At 40.1% G+C, this 22,142-nt stretch overlaps 1 protein-coding gene across 4 annotated transcripts in view; it reads right to left on the bottom strand.

Annotated features, from left to right (window-relative positions):
- Positions 1-22,142, bottom strand: part of SH3GL3 (SH3 domain containing GRB2 like 3, endophilin A3) — a 185,606-nt gene that overhangs the window by 43,533 nt on the left and 119,931 nt on the right. For all 4 annotated transcript variants that reach the window (XM_037833187.1, XM_037833186.1, XM_037833185.1 and 1 more), the window contains 2 exons: positions 13,849-13,952; positions 12,115-12,224 (listed from right to left, as the gene is read on the bottom strand). In XM_037833187.1, coding sequence (XP_037689115.1) covers positions 12,115-12,224; positions 13,849-13,952 — 214 coding nt within the window. The remainder of the gene's footprint in view (positions 1-12,114; positions 12,225-13,848; positions 13,953-22,142) is intronic.

The raw sequence follows: 22,142 nt of genomic DNA, 5'->3' as shown, positions 1-22,142 counted from the left end.
AGGCCCCATTTCCTCACCCAAAATACCACCGTTAGGGGAGGCTTGCCGGAGGGAACCGCCTTTTCCCCACCCCCTTATCTTGCCCCTGACACTCCCCATTGCCAGAGCAACTCCCCCACCGTCAGTGAGCATGCGCAGTTACCAGAACAACTCCCGCCCCTTGTCTATCAACCTCCGCACCCTCTCTGAACCAATCCAAGCCTTCGACCTCTACAGCTACCCCGCCCTCTAATCGCCCAATATAAGCTTGTGCTCTCGCCTAATAAAGCTCTCTTAGTTTTCTTCCATTACCTTAAAAGAACCGTGTCCTGCCTGTTCCTTTTCGCCGCCCTCCACACCTTGCACGCCCCCCCGCCGGGGACCTGGCCAAGTCCCCCGCCTCGCCCTCGCCTCCGGGAAAGAGCCCCCGCCGCCGGTACCCTCAGAGCAAGCCTGGGAGCCTAGGATTTAGCAACCGGCCGCCACCACCCCCCCCCCCGTCGAATCAACTGCGACCGCAAAAGGCCACATATTATACAATGTCATTTATATAAAATGTCCAGAATAGGCAAATTTATAGAGACAGAATATAAATTAGTAATTGCCTAGGATCAGGAGGGAAGAGATGGGAGGGGGGATAGGAGAGGGAATGGGGAGTGTCTGCTAATGTGTTCAAGGTTTCTTTGGGGGATGATGAAAATATTCTAAAAATTAGATTATGGTGATGGTTGCACAACACTACATATATACTAAAACCATTGAATTACATGCTTTAAACAAGTTAAGCTTATGGCATGTAAATTATATCTCAAAAAAGCTATTTTTAAAATCCAATGCAAAGTAAAACCAAAGAAGAGAAACAAAGAAGTGATCAGTAACAAGGTGGTAAGATACAAAAGTAACAATATAAATTACTATCTTTTAGGTACATCAGCAATAACTGGATATAAAATGTGTTGAAGGAAGACTGTGGAGTAGGTGAAGCGGAATGGCCTTCTCCTTTGTAAAAAAAAAAAAAAAAAAAACTAGAGAGGGGCCAAAGGACTCCTGAGACCATGGTTTCGGGGTGCGACTGGCCATAAAGGGTCCCCCACATTACGTGGAGAGGACATGGACATGGACAAAAATGCAAGAGATGGCAACTGGAGGGATGGGTGAGTTTGTTTGGCCAGGTCCACTACCTGGACTGGCACAGACGAGACGACCTCCAAGCCAGGGAGTGAGCAACTCCTGTGCTCCAACCTTGGCAGTTAGCTGGGGGGTGATCCACCACAGCCAGAGGGCTGGGAGCTCCTCATGAGGGAACCCAGAAGGCAGCATTTGCTCTCCCACCATGGAAGTCCAGGGAGTGCACCAACAAGAGGCAGGGAAAGGAGAAGGTACCATACTAGTGCATTAGGAGCCCTTCCCACATCCCAGAGACTCAGGGTGCATGGCAGGCAGGGAGCAGGCATGTTTGATCTGCAGGGTGCCCTTGAGCCAACTCCCTACCTAACTGCTCAGGGCCCATATCTCAGCTCCAGGGCAGGCAGTCCCCAATGCCCATGGAGAATTAGTGCAGTGATTGGTTCCCCACCCAATTTGGATTCTGCCCAATGCATAGGAAACTTTCAGGTAGGACCAGCTTGAGAGCACCACTTGCTGAAAGGTTATGGAAACTGCACTCCAGCAAGCTGTAGCTCTCTCAAATTATACATAAATGCTCATATAATCCTGCATTTTCCAAAATAACCTTATCAAAACAAGCAAATGCCTCAAAGCCAACAGAAAACCACAAAGCACTTGAAGAATCCAGAAGATATGGACAAGCCAAACAAATTAACTGGCTGGAAGAGATGCAAAATTTAGAACAATTATTTAAACAAGTATGAACAAATCTCCAAAACAACTTCAACAAGATGACTAAAGACATAAAGGAAATCAAGAAGACTCTAGAAGAGCATAAACAAGAATTGGAAAGAGTAAATTTTAAAATAGCAGATCTTATGGAAATAAAAGAGACTGTGGATCAAATTTAAAATATACTAGAGACACACAACAGTAAATGTGAAGAGGCTGAAGGAATAGGTGAACTAGAAGACAAGACAATCAAATGCAAACACACAAACACACAAAAGAATAAATGGTGAAAAAAATAAAAAAAATTTGAAATGGATCTCAAAGAAATGATGGACAGCATGAAGCAAACAAATACAAAAATCATTGGTGTCCCAGGAGAAGAGAAAGTGTTTCAAGACATAGTTGGAATACTTCCCAACCCTTCTAAACAATGTAAATATGCAAATCAAAGATGCCCAATGAACTCCAAATAGAATAAATCCAAATAAACTTACTCCGAGACATATACTGATTAGACTGTCAAATGCTGGAGAAAAGGAGAAAGTTCTGAAAGCAGCAAGGGAAACAACATAAGATTAAGTTTTGACTACTCAACAGGCACCATGGAGGTAAGAAGGCAGTGGCATGACATATTTAAGATTCTGAAAGAGAAAAATTGCCAGCCAAGAATTCTTTATCCAGCAAAGCTCTCCTTCAAATTTGAGGGAGAGCTCAAAATTTTCACAGACAAACAAATGCTGAGAGAATTTGTTAACCAGAGACCTGCCCTGCAAGAAATGCTAAAGGGAGCTCTACCAGCTGAGAGAAAAAGGAGAGAAAGGTCTGGAGAAGGCACAGAACTGACAAGTATTAGTAAGGGTAACTTAAAGGAAAAAAAAGAGAGGGAAAAAATAGATCTAACTGGGCTGAGCCCTCTATCATGGGACTTGCCCTTGGGAAGACTGTTACTGCAAAGGAGAGGCTAGGCCTGCTTATAATTGTGTCTATGTGTCTCCTCCTGAATGCCTCTTTGTTGCTCAGATGTGGCCCTCTCTCTCTAGCTAAGCCAACTTGGCAGGCGAAATCACTGCCCTCCTCGCTACATAGGATGTGACACCCAGGGGTGTAAATCTCCCTGGCAACGTGGAATATGACTCCCAAAGAGGAATCTAGACCTGGCATTGTGGGATGGAAAACATCTTCTTGACCAAAAGGGGGATGTGAAAGGAAATGAAATAAGTTTCAGTGGCTGAGAGATTCCAAAAGGAGCCAAGAAGTCACTCTGATGGGCACTCTTACACACAATACAGATAACCCTTTTTAGATTCTAATGAATTGGAATAGCTAGCAGTAAATACCTGAAACTATCAAACTACAACCCAGAACCCGTGAATCTTGAAGATGATTGTATAACAATGTAGCTTATGAGGGGGTGACAATGTGATTGGGAAAGCCATGTGGATCACACTCCCCTTTGTCCAGTGTATGGATAGATGAGTAGAAAAATGGGGGCAAAAAAAAAAAAAAAAAAACCTAAAGGAAGAATGGGGGGGACAATTTGGGTGTTCTGTTTTTACTCTTGTTTTTACTCTTGTTTTTTTTTATTCTTAAGTTCACTTCTTCTGGTATAAGGAAAATGTTAAAAAAATTGATCAGTGTGATGAATGAACAACTATATGATAGTAATGTGATCAATGGATTATATACTTTGGTTGATTGTATGGTATGTGAATAAATCTTAATTAAAAAATAAATAAATAAATAAATAAATAGATCTAACAACTAAAAACCAAAGGATAAGAGCTTCCTTCACAGTAAAAACTTTGAATGTGAATGGAGTAAACTCTCCAATTAAAAAATACAGACTGATAGAATGGATTAAAAAGTATGACCCATCAATATGCTGTTTATAATATTCTCATCTTAGACCCTGTGACATGAGACTGAACATGAAAGGATGGAAAAAAAAAATATTCTATGCAACCTGCAACCAAAAGAAAGCTGGGGTAGCTCTACTAATATTGGACAAAATAGACTTTAAATGCAAAGATGCCATAAGGAACAAAGAATGACATTGTATATTAATAAAAGGGACAATTCACCAAGAAGAAATAGTAATCATAAATTTTTATGCAACCAATCAAGGAGCTCCAAAATACATGAGACAAACATTGGCTAAACTGAAGGTAGCAATAGACATCTACAATAATAGTGGGAGACTTCAATATACCACTCTCTTCTATAAATGGAACAATTAGAGAGAGGACCAATAAGGAAACTGATAACCTAAACAATATGCTAAATGAATTAGACTTAACAGTCATATATCGATCATTACATCCCAAAGTACCAGGATATACATTCTTCTCTAGTGCCCCTGGAACATTCTCCAAGATAGATCATATGCTGGGGCCCAAAACATGTCTTAATTTAAAAAGATTGAAATTATTCAAAGCACATTCTCTGACTACAATGGAATGCAACTAGAAATCAATAACCACTAAAGAACCAGATCTTTCACAAATATATGGAGGTTAAACAACACACTCCTAAACAAGTGGGTAAAGAAGAAATTCCAAGAGAAATAGGTAAATATCTAGAAACAAATGAAAATGAAAACACAACACAACGAAACCTGTGGAATGCAGCAAAGGTGGTGCTGAGAGGGAATTTTATAGCTCTAAATGCATACATCGAAAAGCAAGAAAGAGCTAAACCAAAGACTTAACTGAACAACTGCAGAAGCTAAAGAATGATCAGCAAACTAACCCTAAAGCAAGTAGGAGAAAAGAAATAACAAGAATTAAAGCAAAAATAAATGAGCTGTAGAACAAAACACACACACACACACACACACATAAAAAAAAAAAAATAGAAAGAATAAATAAAACCAAAAGTTGGTTCTTTGAAAAGATCAACAAGATTGGCAGACCCTTAGCTAGACTGACAAAAAGAGAGAAGACCCAAATAAACAGAATCAGAAATGAGAGCAGGATAATTACTAGGGATCCCAAAGAAATTTAAAAAATCCTAAGAGGATACTATGAACAACTGTATGCCAACAAGCTAGACAATTAAGATAAAATGGACATGGAAACACATGAACAACCTAGACTGACCCAAGAAGAAACAGAAGACCTCAACAAACCAATCACAAGAAAAGAGATCCAACTAGTCATCAAAAATCTACCTACAAATAAAAGCCCAGGGCCAGACTGCTTCACAGGGGAATTTTACCAAACTTATGGAAAAAAAAAAAAAATTGACACCATTCCTGCTCAAACTCTTTCAAAACATTGGAAGAAAAAGGAACACTACCTAACTCATTTTATGAAGCTAATATCTCTGTGATACCAAAACCAGATAAAGATACTACAGAAAAGAAACTATACGCCAATCTCCCTAATGAATATAGATGCAAAAATCCTAAAAAAATACTTGCAAATCAAATCCAAAGGCACATTAAAAGAATTATACACCACGACCAGGTGGGGTGGTGCAATTAATGTAATTCAACACTTTAACAAATTGAAAGGGAAAAATCAAATGATCGTCTCGATAGACGCTGAAAAAGGATTTGACATAATTCAACATCCCTTTTTTTTTTTAAGTGTAAATCTGGTTTAATTTAAGAAGGGCTTCTGGGATCAGCTGGTTTTGAGAGAAATGATAGGCACGACTTGGCAAATAGGTTAAGGTAGACTATTTTTTTTAACTCAACTGGTAAGCCACGTCTTTTAATTAAAAAATAAATAACCTAGCGTAACAGGAATGTGAAAACAATGAAATAAATTACTGAAGAGCTTTGTCATTTGTGAGGAATCGTAAAAATACAATTTTCACTTCTATCACAATCTTCATTCACTAATTGATTCAAAACTTATTTGTCTCTGTACATACCAAAATAAATAAAACACATTCATGAATTTTTAGGAGCATCTGATGTGAAAAGAAATAGACACAAAATGAAAAAAGTGTAACAAGGACTGTAACACCTTTAAAAAGTTACAAGGCTTGGGGAATAGCAAAACTGTTCCCCACCGAAACTATCCAGAAAGGAAGAACTGGGATTAACTGGGGAACAACTGCTCAGAACTGGTGATGCCAGATTAGCTCTGCATTACTGTTTAGAGAAGATGAACTAGGTACATTCAAGGATGACAGTGTTGGCTTCCTTGTCTATAAAATGGCATCAATGCCTTTTTTAAAAAACATTCATTTTATTGAGATATATTCACATACCATGCAGTCATACAAAACAAAGCGTACATTTGATTGTTCACAATACCATTACATAGTTGTGCATTCATCACCAAAATCAATCCCTGACACCTTCACTACCACACACACAAAAATAACAAGAATAATAATTAAAGTGAAAAAGAGCAATTAAACTAAAAAAGAACACTGGGTGCCTTTGTTTGTTTGTTTCTTTTCTTCCCCCATTTTTCTACTCATCCATCCATCAACTAGACAAAGGGGAGTGTGGTCGATATGGCTTTCCCAATCACATTGTCACTCCTCATAAGCTACATTTTTATACAATCGCCTTCAAGATTCATGGGTTCTGGGTTGTAGTTTGATAGTTTCAGGTATTTACTGCTAGCTACTCCAATTCACTAGACCCTAAAAAGGGTTGTCTATATTGTGCGTAGGAGCGCCCACCAGAGTGACCTCTTAGCTCCTTTTGGAATCTCTCTGCCACTGAAGCTTATTTCATTTCCTTTCACATCCCCCTTTTGGTCAAGAACATGTTCTCCATCCCATGATGTAGGGTCTACATTCCTCCCCAGGAGTCATATTCTGTGTAGCCAGGGAGATTCAGTCCCCTGGGTCAACATCCCTTTTTGATAAAAACACTTCAAAAGGTAGGAATTGAGGGAACCTTCCTCAATATGATAAAGGGCATATATGAAAAACCCACAGCCAGAATAGCACTCAGCAATGAGAAGTTGAAAGCCTTGCCCCTAAGATCAGGAACAAAACAAGGATGTCACCTCTATTATTCAACACTGTGTTAGAAGTTCAAGCCAGAGCAATTTGCCAAGACAAAGAAACAAAAGGTATCCAGATTGGGAAGGAAGAAGTAAAACTGTCATTATTTGCAGATGATACGATCTTATAGTTTGAAAATCCTGAGAATTCAATGACAAAGCTACTTGAGCTAATAAACAAATTCAGCAGAGTGACAGAATGTAAGATTAATGCACATAAGTCAGTAATGTTCCTATACCCTAGTAATAACCTAACTGAAGAGGCAATCAAAAAAAATTCCATTCATAATAGCAACTAAAAAAATCAAGTACCTAGGAATAAACTTAACCAAGGACATAAAAGACCACTACACAGAAAATTACAAAACTTTACTAAAAGAAATTTAAAAAGCACCTAAACAGGTTGAAAAATATTCTGTGCTCATGGATAGCAAGACTAAACATCATTAAGATGTCAATTCTACCCAAACTAATCTACAGATTCAATGCAATTCCAACAAATTTCCAACAACTTACTTTACAGACTTGGAAAAGTTCGTTACCAAATTTATTTGCCAAAAATACCCTAAAAAGGAAGAATGAAGTGGGAGGACTTACACTTCCAGATTTTGAACCCTACTATAAAGCCACAGTGTTCAAAACAGCATGGCATCAGCACAAAGATAGACATGCTGATCAATGGAATCAAATTGAGAGTTTGGAAATAGACCCCCAGATCTATGGTTGACTGAATTTTTATAAGACCCCCAAATCTACAGAACTGGGACAGAATAGTCTCTTCAACAAATGGGGCTAGGAGAACTGGATATCCATAACCAAAAGAATGAAAGAGGACCCCTACCTCACACCCTATACAAAAATCAACTCAAAGTGTATCGAAGACCTCAATGTAAGAGACACTCCAATGAAACTCTTAGAAGATTATATAGGGAAACATCTTCAGGACCTAGTAATAGGTAGAAGGTAGCTTCTCAGACCTTATAACCAAAGCACAAGCAACAAAAGACAAATAGATAAATGGAAAGTCCTAAAATCAAAAGCTTCTGGGCCTCAAAAAACTTTGTCAAAAAGGTGAAGAGGCAGCCAACTCAATGGGAGAAAATATTTGGAAACCATATATCTGATAAGACACTGATATCCTGCATATATAAAGAAATCCTACAACTCAACAATAGTACAAACAGCCAAATTATAAAATGGGCAAAAGATATGAAAAGGTATTTTTCCAAGGAGGAAATACAAATGGCTAAAAAAAACACATGAAAAATATTCATCTTTATTAGCTCTTAGGGAAATGCAAATCAAAAACCACAATGAGATACCATCTCACACCAATAAGAATGGCTGCCATTAAACAAACAGGAAACAATAAATGCTGGAGAGGATGTGGAGAAACTGGAACTCTTATTCATTGATGGTGGGAATGTATAATGGTACAGCTGCTGTGGAAGACAGTTTGGTAGTTTCTCAGAAAACTAGATATCGAGTTACCCTACAATCCAGCAATTCCACATCTCGGTATATACCCAGACAATTTGAAAGCAGTGACATGAATAGACATTTTTACATTTATGTTCATAGCAGCACTGTTCACAATGGCCAAGAGATGGAAACAATCAAAGTATCTTTCAACAGACAAGTGAATAAACAAAATGTGCTATATACATACGATGGAATACTATACAGCAGTAAGAAGGAACAAGGTCCTGAAACATATGGCAACATGGATGAACCTTGAAGATATAATGCTGAGTGAAAAAAGTCAGACACAAAAGGAGAGCATGTTACCACTTCTATGAACTCCCTGAACAATGTAAAATCAATGTCTTACAATGTAGAATATTGGGGACCTAGTGATAGACAGAAGCTAGTGAGGGGGAATGATAATCTAATATGTTAACATATGTTAATGATGGGGAATTCAAAGGTATAGGAATGGATAGGGGTGAAGATTGTTTGTTGATGGATTGTAAGTATCAGAGCTGTGTTGAAGGCAAATAGGATTGAAAGGGGTTGTTCAAAGGCAAGTTTCCCACAAATCAGTACCACAAATATAGACAGGTGCTTGCATGATATTCTTCTAAGGCATGGCACTAGTACAGAGAGTTGACAATAGAACGATATATTGGGAAAACCATCTATTGCATACTATGGACTATTAATTAATAGGAATACCATACCAGTACCACATAAATACTAGGGACAAATAATTAAGGACTGAAAAGAGCTAGGAGGTGTTTTGGGTCATGAGAATTGTTTAAAATGGAGAGTGATGAGGATTGTACAACTAAGTGATGATAATGTGAGATATGGATGGATGTGTCCACATCATGGACAGAACATACGCTATGTGAATTAGGAACCCCCTACTTTATAAGTCAAGCCCTTGATGTTGAGGCTTGCTGTGGTAAAACTTATGGTTGTAAAGGGGAGGCTAAGCCCACCTATAATTATGCCTAGGAGTCACCTCCAGAGAACCTGTTTTGTTGCTCAAATGTGGACTTTCTCTCTCTAAGCCCAACTCTGCAAATAAATTCATCACCCTTCCAGATGAATGAATCTCCCTGGCAATGTGGGACATGGATTCTGGGAATGAGCCTGAACGTGGCTTGTGGGGTTGCGAATGCCTTTTTGACCAAAAGGGGGAAAAGAAAGGCAACGAAGTAAGGTTTTGGTGGCTAAGAGAATCAAACAGGGTCAAGAGGCTGTCCTGGAGGTTACTCCTACCTAAGCAAGCTTCAGCTAGATATGCCAAATGACCACAGTATGATAAGCCCAAGTCAACAGTAGTCCCAAAAACCTTAAAGAATACCTGGATCCCTACATGAGACTCTATAAATAAGGTTTTACTCACTATGTTTATTCTTCAGACACTTAAATCCTCCAGAGAACTCTTTTGCCAGCTAAGTCCCAAAACCCAGAGGCAATAGCCTCTTCAAGAATATCAACTGATGTGTCCCCTTTTCCCATAATATCAACACCCCTTTTCAACATGAACAGGTTAGGGTGGTCACTGCCTAGACATCCCTGAAAATCAGGAAACTGATTAATCTGGAGGAAGGGGTGCCAAAAGACAAGATGGAATGTAACAAAGGATTATGAATACTGAATCTCTATATAATTTTCTTTTTCTTAGTTGCTACAGTATTAGAATAGCTAGAAGGAAAGAACTGAAATGGTGGAACTGTAACCCATAGCATCCTATGAAATTTGTTCCATAGCTACTTGTTAAATTGTAAGTTGAAAGCTGTCACCTTTTTGAATATATATTTCACAAGAAGGAAATAAGTGAAACTGTGGAATTATAACCCATAACAATCTTTGAAATTTGCTCTCTAGCTGTTAAATTGTACTTGGAAAGTTATCACTTCTATGTATATATGTTATATTCTACAATAAAATATAAAAAAATAAAAAAAGTGATGAAGAAAAGTCTAATTTGCAACAGTAACAAAAACTATAAAATATAGAGGCATAAATCTAACAAAAAATGGAAAAGACCTATATGAAGAAATTGGTAAAACTTTACTCAAGGACCTCAGAGAAGATCTGACAAAATGGAGTGAGAAATATCATTTTCCTGGATGAAAAGTCTCCATATTATAATAATGTCAGCTCTTCTGAAATTAATGTATGAATTCATTGCAATCCCAATATCAAAATCTCAATAGGATTTTTCATGCTGATTCCAAAATGTGTATGGATAAAGAAAAGATACCTGTTGCCCAGATATTAAAAAGCATTATAAAACTATAGTAATTAACAGCTAGTTATTTTTGTAGAGTGAGACAAATATATTGATGGAGCAAAATAAAAGAGTCCAGAAACAGATCTGTTTCCTCTGAGGAGATCTAGTTTATGTTAAACATGATATTTCAAGGTTATGGGAGAAGAATTAGTTTCTCAACTTGGGAGAAAAATGAAGTTAGATTCTTTACCTCAGATGATTTAAAAAAATAAAATCCATATGCCAAAGATCAAAATATTAAAAAAGATATACGAGTAGTATAAAACTATAGGAAAATATGCTTATATTTTTGGGGACAGGAAGACTTTTCTCAACAAGGCATAAAATGCAAAAATCTTATGTGAAAAGGCTGATAAATTTGACTACATCAAAATAAAAACTTCTGTATAATCAAAACAAAACTAAACAAAGCAAAAACATGAAACATTCAATAAGCAAAGTTTAAAGTTAAATGGCAAACTGGGGAAAAAAATTATTATCCCCAATATGTAAAGAATTTATCAATACAATAAAACAAACTTCTCAGAGGAAATATGAACAAATGACATAATTAATGACAATTAAGACATGAGGAAATACAAATAGCAAATTAAAATGTAGGAAAAAATGTTCAACCTCATTAATAATCAAAGAAAGGCAAATTAAAATTGAACACCATTTTTAAACTATGAGTAACTGGCAAAAATGGAAGTCTAATGGCATGGGTGTGGAGAGCAGGTTTAATACATTAATACAGTTTAGTCATTCTGGAAGCTAATTTGGCAATATCTATTATCATGCAATTCCATATCCTAGAACTGCACATTAGCATATGGAGGCAACTCATTTTCAATTCATTGTGAATTGTTTGAAATAACAAATAACTGGAAACAACCTTAATTCCCAGTAATAGGGAAATAGCAGGTAGGTAGGTAGGTAGGAAAGAAGAAACAAAGGGAGGAAGGGAGGGAGGGAGGGAAACTATGAAGCCATTAAAAATAGTGGGATAGATCTACATGGATGACATGGAAATATCTCCAAGAAATAATGATACATTAAAAAAAATAAAGCTGCAGAACAAGACACCTAGTATTATGCTGCTACATTTAAAAAGAGAATGCAATCCTAAGCTGTTTGTGTATTTATACTACATATGTATATATATATGCACATAAATAGATACGACTGCTTATCTATTGATTTGACTAAATCAAATCTTTAACAGTAGCTACCTCCTGGGAGGCTCTAGGGAGGGTATGGAGTGGGTGATCACAGGAGACTATAGCATGCTTTATACCATTTAAATGGTTCTTTTTTTTCAGTTTGAATATTTTACTCAGGAATATATTATGTGTTATTTACATAATTAAAAATGATGCAGCACATAAGATAGTGCCTAGCATACAGCTTTTAAAAATTAAAATTTTAAACATAAAGGATAATGTAGCAATGGTGGTTCTATGGCCTATTAGAAGGCAATAAGTAAAGTGATGGAAAGCTTCCTGGTGGTGATTTTCAAAAAACTGATAAAAGTACCTCAAACCAGGAAGCAGGAAAAGGGGCCTTACCGAAGGGCAGACAGAATGGTCATCTTACCTGCTGTCTTTGTTGTAGCGGGGGTGGAAATCCCATTGAGCTCACCAGAACTCCTCTTTATGGGCCTTGGCTTGTACTGTCGTCTGGGGAGGTTCGATGCAGCCACTATTCTGTAATACACATTTTAAGATGGATCAGACATCTGATGAAGAAAGCAAAGCTTCCAAACATACATTCACCCTTCTTGAGATACAAACTTGGGTTATAGGCAGTGTTCAGGAAAGGGGTACTTTTTAACATTTATTCTTGAATTACCCATATTGATAGATGTGACGTCTCAAATACAGATTTTCAACTTTTTTTTTTTTAATCTTTTGAATGAAATTCTTCTAGAATAAGGATGCTTGTCTCTCTTAAAGTCAATGAGGCACCCAGTAAGTGCCTGGGAATCAGCAGGAGATCCACAAATGCTAGCTGCCTCTCCTTTATTCTCCTCTTCTAGACAATAGAATTATAAGGAAGGAAATATGGCCATATGAGGCTAGAGAACTACCTGCCTACAGAAGTGGATGTTTTACGGTTTGAATAGTGGCCTTTTCCCAGCCTGAGTATTTCACCAATTTACTTTACCTGTCTAAACCCTATGAACATTTTTATTTATGACCCCTAGAATACGCATCAGTGAATATGAATAGTGTCCTTTATGAATGCAAGAGTCAGGCATTTTATTGAGAAAGTATATTCCAAGAAGGTCTGTCAAAATAGTGGAGTTTGATCAACCCTGAACATGAAAACTCTGTGTTTGATAGTATACAGTGTGGCTGCCAAGACTAATTATGTGATGGAAAGATTGACACCAACACAATGCTGTTTACTGTTTAGAAAACTATATGCCTTTGACAATAAGCAAAGTGGTCAGAAAAATGCACAGGAGTAAGTCTGGCACTGTATCATATTGATGCAAACTGGAGGGAAATAATAGCAACAGAAGGGACCTCCTGTGGTATAGAAATTGGAGTTTAAGTAGAACACAAAATTATATGTACAATTTGGTTACAACCGTGTTTAAAGTATGCTAAGACTGTAAAGCAAAACATGAAAATCAAAGGATTTGTTTTGTTTGAATGATTTTATTTCTTGTTTTAAAATGTCATGTCATATTGTCTATATTGCTTTTGGAATAAAAAGTAATTAAAATAAAAAAAAAAAAAAGAAGTGGATGTTTCAGAGACTGGAGACTACTTTTATCTTCCCTCTATATTTATGGCAGTGATTTATGTGGAAACACCTCCAAATTTATTCATTATCATAATCCTATGTAAAACAATTTTCTATTATCAAACCTGGTCAAAAAATATGATAAACTTTTTTCAACTCAATATTTTAATTAATAGGATTATAATGAATACCACATATATTACTAATTGTCAGAAAAAAAATATATAGAATTTTTACTGCTGTCACTCCTAGCCTGTAAATGGGAGTCAACAGTGAAGCTGGAAGAGCTCCAAGGTAGCTGATCTTCAAGGTGGGTAAGCAATTTTGTTTGCCATAAACACAGGTCAAGAAAAAGGGCCTTAATGTTAATATAAAAAGGAAAAGGAGAAAGTTGTTAGATCCCTTTTCCCAGTTCTGTCCTATAGGCCAAAGTCATGTAATTATCTCAGTCCCATCCCACACCTAACCATGAAAGCTAGCTAAAGAAAATTCAAAACAAACCAGAAAACAGGGTGGCAGGAGAGATCGATTCTCAATCTATAGCCCTTGACACCTAAGGAATATGAAGGCTCTTACCGTGCCCGTAGCTTGCCCTGCAGCTCCTGCAAAATCTCTGAGGTCTGTCTATGGTAGTCCAGTGCTGCCTCTATAAACACGGCCAACTGGCTGACTTGTTCTACCTGCAGCAGAGGTAGAAAATGACTCCATGGAGGCCACAGAACATGTAACGTTCAGAGACAGGGGAGATGAGCAACAAAGACACAGCCTTGCAGGGAAGCCCAGCAGCTGCCTGGGCTCTGCTCCATTTCATCTCATTTCATCTTGGAGCCCTGCACAACCATCACAGAGGTCGAGGCATACAGCTGTATATGCTGGAAGAACATGTTCAAATTTATTTGCAATTATGAATTTTATGTAAGGCAATAAAATGCTTGTTTTTTTCCCAATTAGATGATATTCTCAGGAAATTTTTATGCTATAAAGCTCATGGATCTGAAAACAGAGAGAAAGCTTTTTCAGTTACAAGCGCAGCCAACATTCAGTAAATTAGATGCTTACTTAGTGAAGTGTCGGTTATGGGCACTCTCAGCTAAGTCAGGTCAAGAAACAAAGTAAATTAAGCTATTTTCAAAAGAGGAAGGCGAACCAGGAAGCAACGTGTGAGCCAGAACAAAGACGTGCCACCTCCTATATGTTTTTGTCGCTATCAGCACAAAGTATTTTCCCTGGAACATAACAACTGAAAGGAATGAACTAGAAAGACTCTGTTAAACCCTTTTCCACAAATCAGGACTAAATTAGCAACCAACTTATAGAGGACGTTAAAAAAAAAAATTTTTAAAGCCATATCATGCAAGAAAAGTGGGGAAGACTTGAGGATGCGTTTGAGGAAGAGCAACTCCAGCAGGGCCTGAGAGATTCCTTCCATGCATTCAAAGAGCTGCCAACAGGAAAGAGGGATTAAACATATTTCTGGTCCCAGACAGGACCACTGGAGAGAGGTGATGGGACAGCCCAGCAGCACTCCCACGGAAGTCCAGATCCAAATAAAGACACAAATCAAAATCAACCCAGCTCTTCCCAGGTTTCCCCAAAGGTTTTATGTCTTTTCCTTCCTTCGTTTTGTAACCAGCTGTAAAGAAAAACTTCCCTGCTTATTCACGCACACATTCTCGCCCTGCGTAACCAACCATAGATTTGTTTGCCTTTGAAGATGCAAACTGTTTTAATTTGTTGTTGCAAACCATTCCTTAGTTGCCTATACTTTAATTTTCCTTACCCACTTATACTATTTTAAACATGGGCTCAATATGCATTTAAAGATACACATGGTATCCCACTTGTGCCAAACTGTGGTCAGCATCTGAACAATGAAATCCCATCATCTAACATTTACTTTAGCAAGCTCCATGGCTAGAAAAACAGGCCAGCAAGCCTAGCCTCAAATTTCCAAAAACCCAATAAACAAAAGAAAGACAGCCTGGCCCCTACAAAATCTCAAGGATTTCTTAAGTTTCATCTCTTTGGCTTTTATACGTACTTTTAAACAAGTCCAGCTCCACAACCTAACATGAGTACAGTAGAATTTGCAACAGAAAGAATTTTTCAGCCTCATAATACTAGAGTTGTATGCTTGGCAAAATCTGTGCCATATTTTCTGTCTTAATTCTCCTATTGTAATACCCATTTTGAAATATGCTCAACAAATTCTATAATTTTTAAAGAAACAGTGTAAGGTAGGTGAACGAGTATTCTTTGAAACACATGGGGTTGTGATGGGATCATCAGCTATCCTCTCTGATGTGGCTAAGATTATGCGACCTAGAGACTCCTTCATAGCTACTCCATTTGTTCTAATTTGCTGATGCTACTGGGATGCAAAACACCAGAGATGGATTGGCTTTTATAAAGGGGGTTTATTTGGCTACACAGTTACAGTCTTAAGGCCATAAAGTGTCCAAGGTAACACATCAGTAATTGGGTACCTTCACTGGAGGATGGCCAACGGCATCCGGAAAACCTCTGTTAGCTGGGAAGGCACGCGGCTAGAGTCTGCTCCAAAGTTCTGGTTTCAAAATGGCTTTCTCCCAGGACATTCCTCTCTAGCAAGCTTGCTCCTCTTCAGAACTTCACTCACAGCTGCACCAAGTTCCTTCTCTTTGAGTCAGCTCATTTATATGGCTCCACTGATCAAGGCCCACCCTGAATGGGTGGGGCCATGCCTCCATGGGAATATCTCATCAGAGTCATCACCCACAGCTGGGTGGGGCACATTCCAAGCAAATCTAATCAGCACCAAAACATCTGCCCCACAACACTACATCAAAGATAATGGCGTTTGGGGGACACAATACATTCAAACTGACACACCATTTGAAAGCTGACTTAGGGAAGGAAATGGATCCCAGGATCCCATAAAGCTTGGGAGACAGTAGCTATGCTGCACATGCCTGCAACTACTGAAGGGTATGAAACTGTAAGCCTCTCTTGTTAACAGGGAAGATATTTGGTGCCACAAGTGGGTGATCTTTATCTCCCTGCCAGAAAGCAGAAGCTTCTCAGCTGTCCCTGGGACCATTAGCAGTGAGCTGCACTAGAGACCAGCACATGTGTCCTCTGCTTCCCAAACCACAGAGAGTTAAATACCTGAAAGGGCAAAACCAAGGTAAAGCAATAAACTTGGGCTTTGCGAAGAGCCAAAAGCTGTCCAGAAGGGAAAAGATTTGTTCCATCTGCTGCACCACTCGATTTGGTAAATCCATCTGTTGAATTGGAAAAGGTCATCTGGGATGCCACTTTGCTGGGTGCCAACTCAAGAGCAATGTGTGTTCTTGCCCTACAGAAAGTTTCACACTACACATACAGAGAAGCAGAGTTACCAGAGAACTAGCTTCCTGTTCTGAAAGTGGAGTGCACTACTTGTTACAGATGGGGTTACAACCAGCTCAGATGTCAGAAACTCACAGGCACAAGCAATGGTGGTAAACAATTGAGTGCAGTGAGGACCACGAAGTTACCTGGGAGATTCATGGGACCATCGAACCAGAAGCAGCCTGTGGTAGCCAGAATAATGGCCCCCAAAGATGTCTTAGTCCCCCAACCTGTGAATATGTTACCTTACATGGCTAAAAGGATTTTGCAGCTGTGATCAAGTTAAGGGTTTTGAGGTGGGAGAGTATCCTGGATAATCCAGATTGGCCCAATATAATTACAAGGGTCCTTACAAGGAGGCTGGAGGGTCAGAATCAGAGAAGGAGATGTGACAGTGGAAGCAAAGGTCAGAGTGAGAGAGAGTTTCAAAGATGCTATGCTGCTGGCTTTCAGGATGAAGGAAGGGGCCAAGGAATGCAGGCAACCCTGGAAGGTAGAAAGGGCAAGGAAACCGATTCTCCATGGAGCCTCCAGAAGGAATGACAGCATCTTGGTTTTAGGACTTCTGACCTCCAAAACTGCCAGATAATGAATTTGTGTTGTTTTACGCCACACACTTTGTGGCAATTTACAGCAACAATCAGAAAACTCATCGCACAGAGCTGCTTTAGCCCCTTCTCAAGCCAAGCCAGATCTACCCGGTCAGGTTCCCCTGCTTTTTTTTTTGGGGGGGGGGGGGCGGTGAGAGTTGCTGCCCTCAGACCCATAAGAACCAACCTCACGGTGGTACTGAGCCCACTCTGGCCGGCCCGGGACTGCATTGCTGACTGGGCCCCACCCCACGGCTCTCACATTCTTCCCAGTAGGGAACACCATGACAGACATGGACTCACTCAAATGCCCGTGCCAGGCCTTTATTAGAGTTTCTGAGAAAGTTTGAGGAAGACAAGTTAATAACATGGATAATAATACCTGACATTTTTACTCTCCACTTTATATTTCTGAAGAATTTCTTGCATGCAGTTCTCACTCGCCTGACACTTGTGAGGCCAAAGGGACTTTCCCAGAGGCTAAGCAGAAGCAAAACCAGAACCAGAACTCAAGTCTTTCACTTCTTGTTGGGTATGCTTTCTACTGGTCTAGTGTTTCCTAAGGGGTATTATCCCTTGAAATGTCCCCTTAAAATAACGAAACTGTGGAGGAGTTCTATGATGTCTTAGTTTCCCGGCTGCTATGACAAATACCACACAATGGGCCGGCTTAGCAACAGCAATTTATTAGCTCGCAATTTCAGAGGCTAGAAGGCTCATTTCCTTTTGGGACTGGTAGTCTCTGGCAGGCCAGCAATGCTTGGGTTCCTTGGCTTTCCCATTACATGGTGAGGCCCTCTCCTTTCTCTTCCAGGTTCTGCCGAGTTCCAGCTTCCAGCTCTTCCCTGTGGCTTTCTCTTCATAAACCTCCCAGTAATATGATTAAGACCTACTCTCATTCAGCTGAGCCACACCTTAGCTAAACATAACATCTTCAAAAGGTCATATTTACAATGGGTTCACACTAACAGGACTGGATTAAGATTAAGAACACGTTCTCTTCTGGGTATATAATTCAACCACATATGGTCAAATAAATAAATATGGGAAACTGCTGTATCCCCACTTACAAATTTCATCAGAGATTAATCTTGCACATTATCATATAAAGACTCTGAAAAGTCTTGTGATAAAGCCTGTTTAGTTTTGTTTAACCCAGAGTTTCCCAAAATTATTTAACTGGAGAGACATTAATACAATACGCATTAATATCCCTAGATGTTATTCTAGAATTTTAGAAAATGCTAATCTAGACCAATGGGAATATAAGAACATACCAGAAATCTTAAATCTAGTAATTCCACTTCTCTTAGGAGCCCATGGATGGAGGACAGATCCCCTAGCTGAGGAATTCATACCAAGAGAGCTAAAGAATTAAGTTAGGTGCTTGGCCTCACTTGACTGAAATAGGCATCTTCTATTTGGTATCTCTGGTTTCTGCTAATGTCAGACATAACATCTGCTGTCAAGTTGTGAGGAATAAACTTCTCTGCAAAGACAAAAGAAAACAGAGTGTGTGTGTTCACAGGTCTATGGGCAATTTACTATTCCCAAGAAATGGTGGTAGAGGCTTGGAGCAAACCTGCTGAGTTTCCTGTACCGCCACATCAAAGCTAATTATGGAAGACCCAGGGGCTCTTCTCCAAGGGAAAGGCTGCCCTGAGTACCTCTGGGAATGCTGCCAGTTCCAGCCTGGCACAGCAGAAGGCATCGATTCATAGGTCTGCCCCTCTGGGGTTCCTGGAAAGCTGGTGTGCCAAAACACCTCCTGGCGTGTATCACTACCTATAGAATAATGGAGTTACTCAGCCTCAAACAAGAAGTGAAGTGATGCTCCAAGGTCTCCAACTGGCAAGGCAACCAAGGACTATAGTGTGGGGCCAAAGAAGACTCTTCCTTCATTCTCCTGTTCCCAGTTCTGCTGAAAACAGATGAGACTTTTGCTCAGGAATGTTGGAGTGAACACTTCAGGTCCCTTTCAGCACCCCTTCCTTCTTTCCGCACCACACGTTGAGGAGTGATTTATCTGACTGGTGCGACTAGCTCCCAGGGCTTGGACACTGCTCTGGAAAGGCAGCAGAGATCTGGCTCTTGGCTCTCTATTCTGTGAGAAATTGGGATGGTGACACGGCCAACAGATGAGGCACTCACCTGGCTTTCTGCCCTGCCGACCTCCCTCTCCTGCGGTGGTTGCAAGGTGTAGACTTCAGGGGCTGGGTTGGCAGTTGGATGTTCCACAGTGGGCCCAGGCCTCAGCTGCCCCTCCAACATGGTTTTCCAGTGATCCCTGTTCTCTTGGTAAAGGGGCTGGTTTGTGATCCTTGTTTAACAACCTCTGTTTGTTTCTCAGTTCAGAGAAAACAGGTGACCAACCACACCCTAGAAACTCGTACAAATGGCCCATTAGCTGGAAAAGTCTATGGAATAGTTGCGTAATCTGCATTTGGAGACTGAGGAAAGACAAAGTCTATTCATTTCAGTCAGGGCTCTCCTCATATCAGGCAGCGCAATGGAAAATAATTTTTTTTTTTTTTTTAGCATTAACTGGTAAAGCTTTTATCATGTCTCAGCCAGGACTGTAGGATGTGAGGGCTGGAGAAACCGCTAGCTATTCCCTAGAGAGTGAGATTTTGGCCTTTGAATAGTTTGTGCCAGAGACAGGCAGGTGGCACCAAAGCACCAAGCATGCAACCCCAAATTCTTTCCCTATTCACTTTCCTCCCTGCTCTGGTTTGCTAATGCTGCCATTGCACAAAACACCAGAAATGGATTGGCTTTTATAAAGGAGGTTTATTTGGTTACAAAGTTATAGTCCTAAGGCCATAAAAGTGTCCAGACAAAGGCATCAACATTAGGGTACCTTCACTGAAGAACACCGATGGCGTCTGGAAAACCTCTGTTGGCTGGGAAGGCACAGGCACATGGCTGACTTCTGCTCCAGGGTTCTGGTTTCAAAATGGCTTTCTCCCACAATGTTCCTCTTTAGGCATCTGGGGGTATTCTCTTAGTTTCTCCCAGGCAAACTCTGGGCTAGCAAAAGTCTGCTTTCAACAACCATCTCCAAAATGTCTCTCTCGGCTGCAACTGCTCTGAGGTCCTTCTGTTTGTGAGCTCTTTTATGGGACTCCAGTGATTAAATCAAGACCCACCCTGAATGGGCAGGGTCTATATCTCCATGGAAATAATCCAATCAAACAGTCACTCACAGTTGACCAAGTCACATCTCCATGGAAACAATCAATGGATTCCAACCTAATCAACAGTGATAGGTCTGCCCCCACAAGATTGCATTAAAGAACATGGCATTTGGGGGGACATAATACATCCACACTGGCACACTCCACATTCACTTTCCCTTTGGGATGAGTACCTCCAAGTCCCATCTCCAGCCCCTCTACCCTCCTCCTCCTGTGGATGAGATTGGAGAATGAGCCTTAATTAGCAGGATGGGTTACTCTGCCTCAATAAACAGCTCTGCATGGACAGACAACAGGCAAGGCCTACTCCCTCAGTTTCAGCTTCTCAGATTGTGTCTGGGTGGGTGAATCAGGCTGGCTTGCACTGGGGCTAGCTTTCATCAATTTGAGGGTGCAAGGAATAGAAAGTGCCATCTTGTCTTCAGGCTCAAGCCATGCTCTGCAACCCAGTTTTCCAGGAGGCCTGTATTTTACAAGTGTTGGATGTTTTTAGCCATTAAAAGAGCTGTCCCTTAATCCTCATCTGACTTCTTGTGTCACTTCCTCAACTAGTCAAAACCTGAAGGGGAAAATGGCTATTACCGTCTGTTTTAGTTTGCTAATGCTGCCAGAATGCAAAACACCAGAAATGGATTGGCTTTTATAAAAGGGGGTTTATTTTGTTACACAGTTACAGTCTTAAGGCCATAAAATGTCCAAGGTAAGTCATCAACAATTGGGTACCTTCACTGGAGGATGGCCAATGGCATCCAGAAAACCTCTGTTAGCTGGGAAGGCACGTGGCTGGCGTCTGCTCCACAGTTTTGGTTTTCTCTCAGGATGTTCCTCTCTAAGCTTCAGCTTCTCTCGAAAACATCAATCTCAGTTGCTCTTGGAGCATTTGTCCTCTCTTAGCTTCTCTGGAGCAAAAGTCTGCTTTCAAATGCCATCTCCAAAATGTTTCTGTAAGCTGAAGCTCCTCTCTCAGTTCCAGTGCATTCTTCAAAGTATCCCTCTTGGCTGTAGCTCCTCTTCAAAATGTCACTCTCAGCTGCACTGAGTTCCTTCTGTTCATCAGCTCATTTATATGGCTCCAGTAATTTAATTCAGACCCAACCTGAATGGGCAGACCAACACCTCCATGGAAATTATCCAATCAGAGCCATCACCCACAGTTGGGTGGGGCACATCTCCACGGAAACACTCTAAGAATTACAATCTAATTAACACTGATAGGTCTGCCCACACAAGATTACATCAAAGATAATGGCATTTGGGGGAACATAATACATTCAAACCAGCACCCAACCCAAACTCCAACCTGCAACAACAGAAGCAGAGGAATATAAGCATCTCCCATGTTTCCCTTGAGAGTATGTGTTTGAGAGAGTCTATCTGTCCTTGAGAAGTAGAAGCACACCTTGTCTCCAGCAGGTGCTCTTTAGTACATCAGGCAAGGGAGGGCCTGCAGTCTCACTGCATTTAACCTTGGAATTAGACCAGATCCCAGCCATCTTTAGTTCCAGTATCAGTTCCTAGAATAAAACCCAGTCATGACCATCCATCCTGAAGCTCAGCTCCTCATTCAGGCTTCCCCATCATGAAAGGAAGCAGCCATGCATATAAGAGGCTGAGTGTCGAAAGTTGGACATGGGATTGGTGATCCAGAGGGAGCAGGAAGTCAGGGTCCTTTGGGCTGCAGAACAACTTGGCCTGGTCTTGCCTTCAGAGA

This window comes from Choloepus didactylus, chromosome 4, assembly GCF_015220235.1.
Source record: "Choloepus didactylus isolate mChoDid1 chromosome 4, mChoDid1.pri, whole genome shotgun sequence".
In the NCBI taxonomy this organism is placed as follows: domain Eukaryota; kingdom Metazoa; phylum Chordata; class Mammalia; order Pilosa; family Megalonychidae; genus Choloepus; species Choloepus didactylus.
The sequence above is the reverse complement of the archived record's forward strand: the minus strand, read 5'-3'. Positions and strand labels throughout refer to the sequence as shown.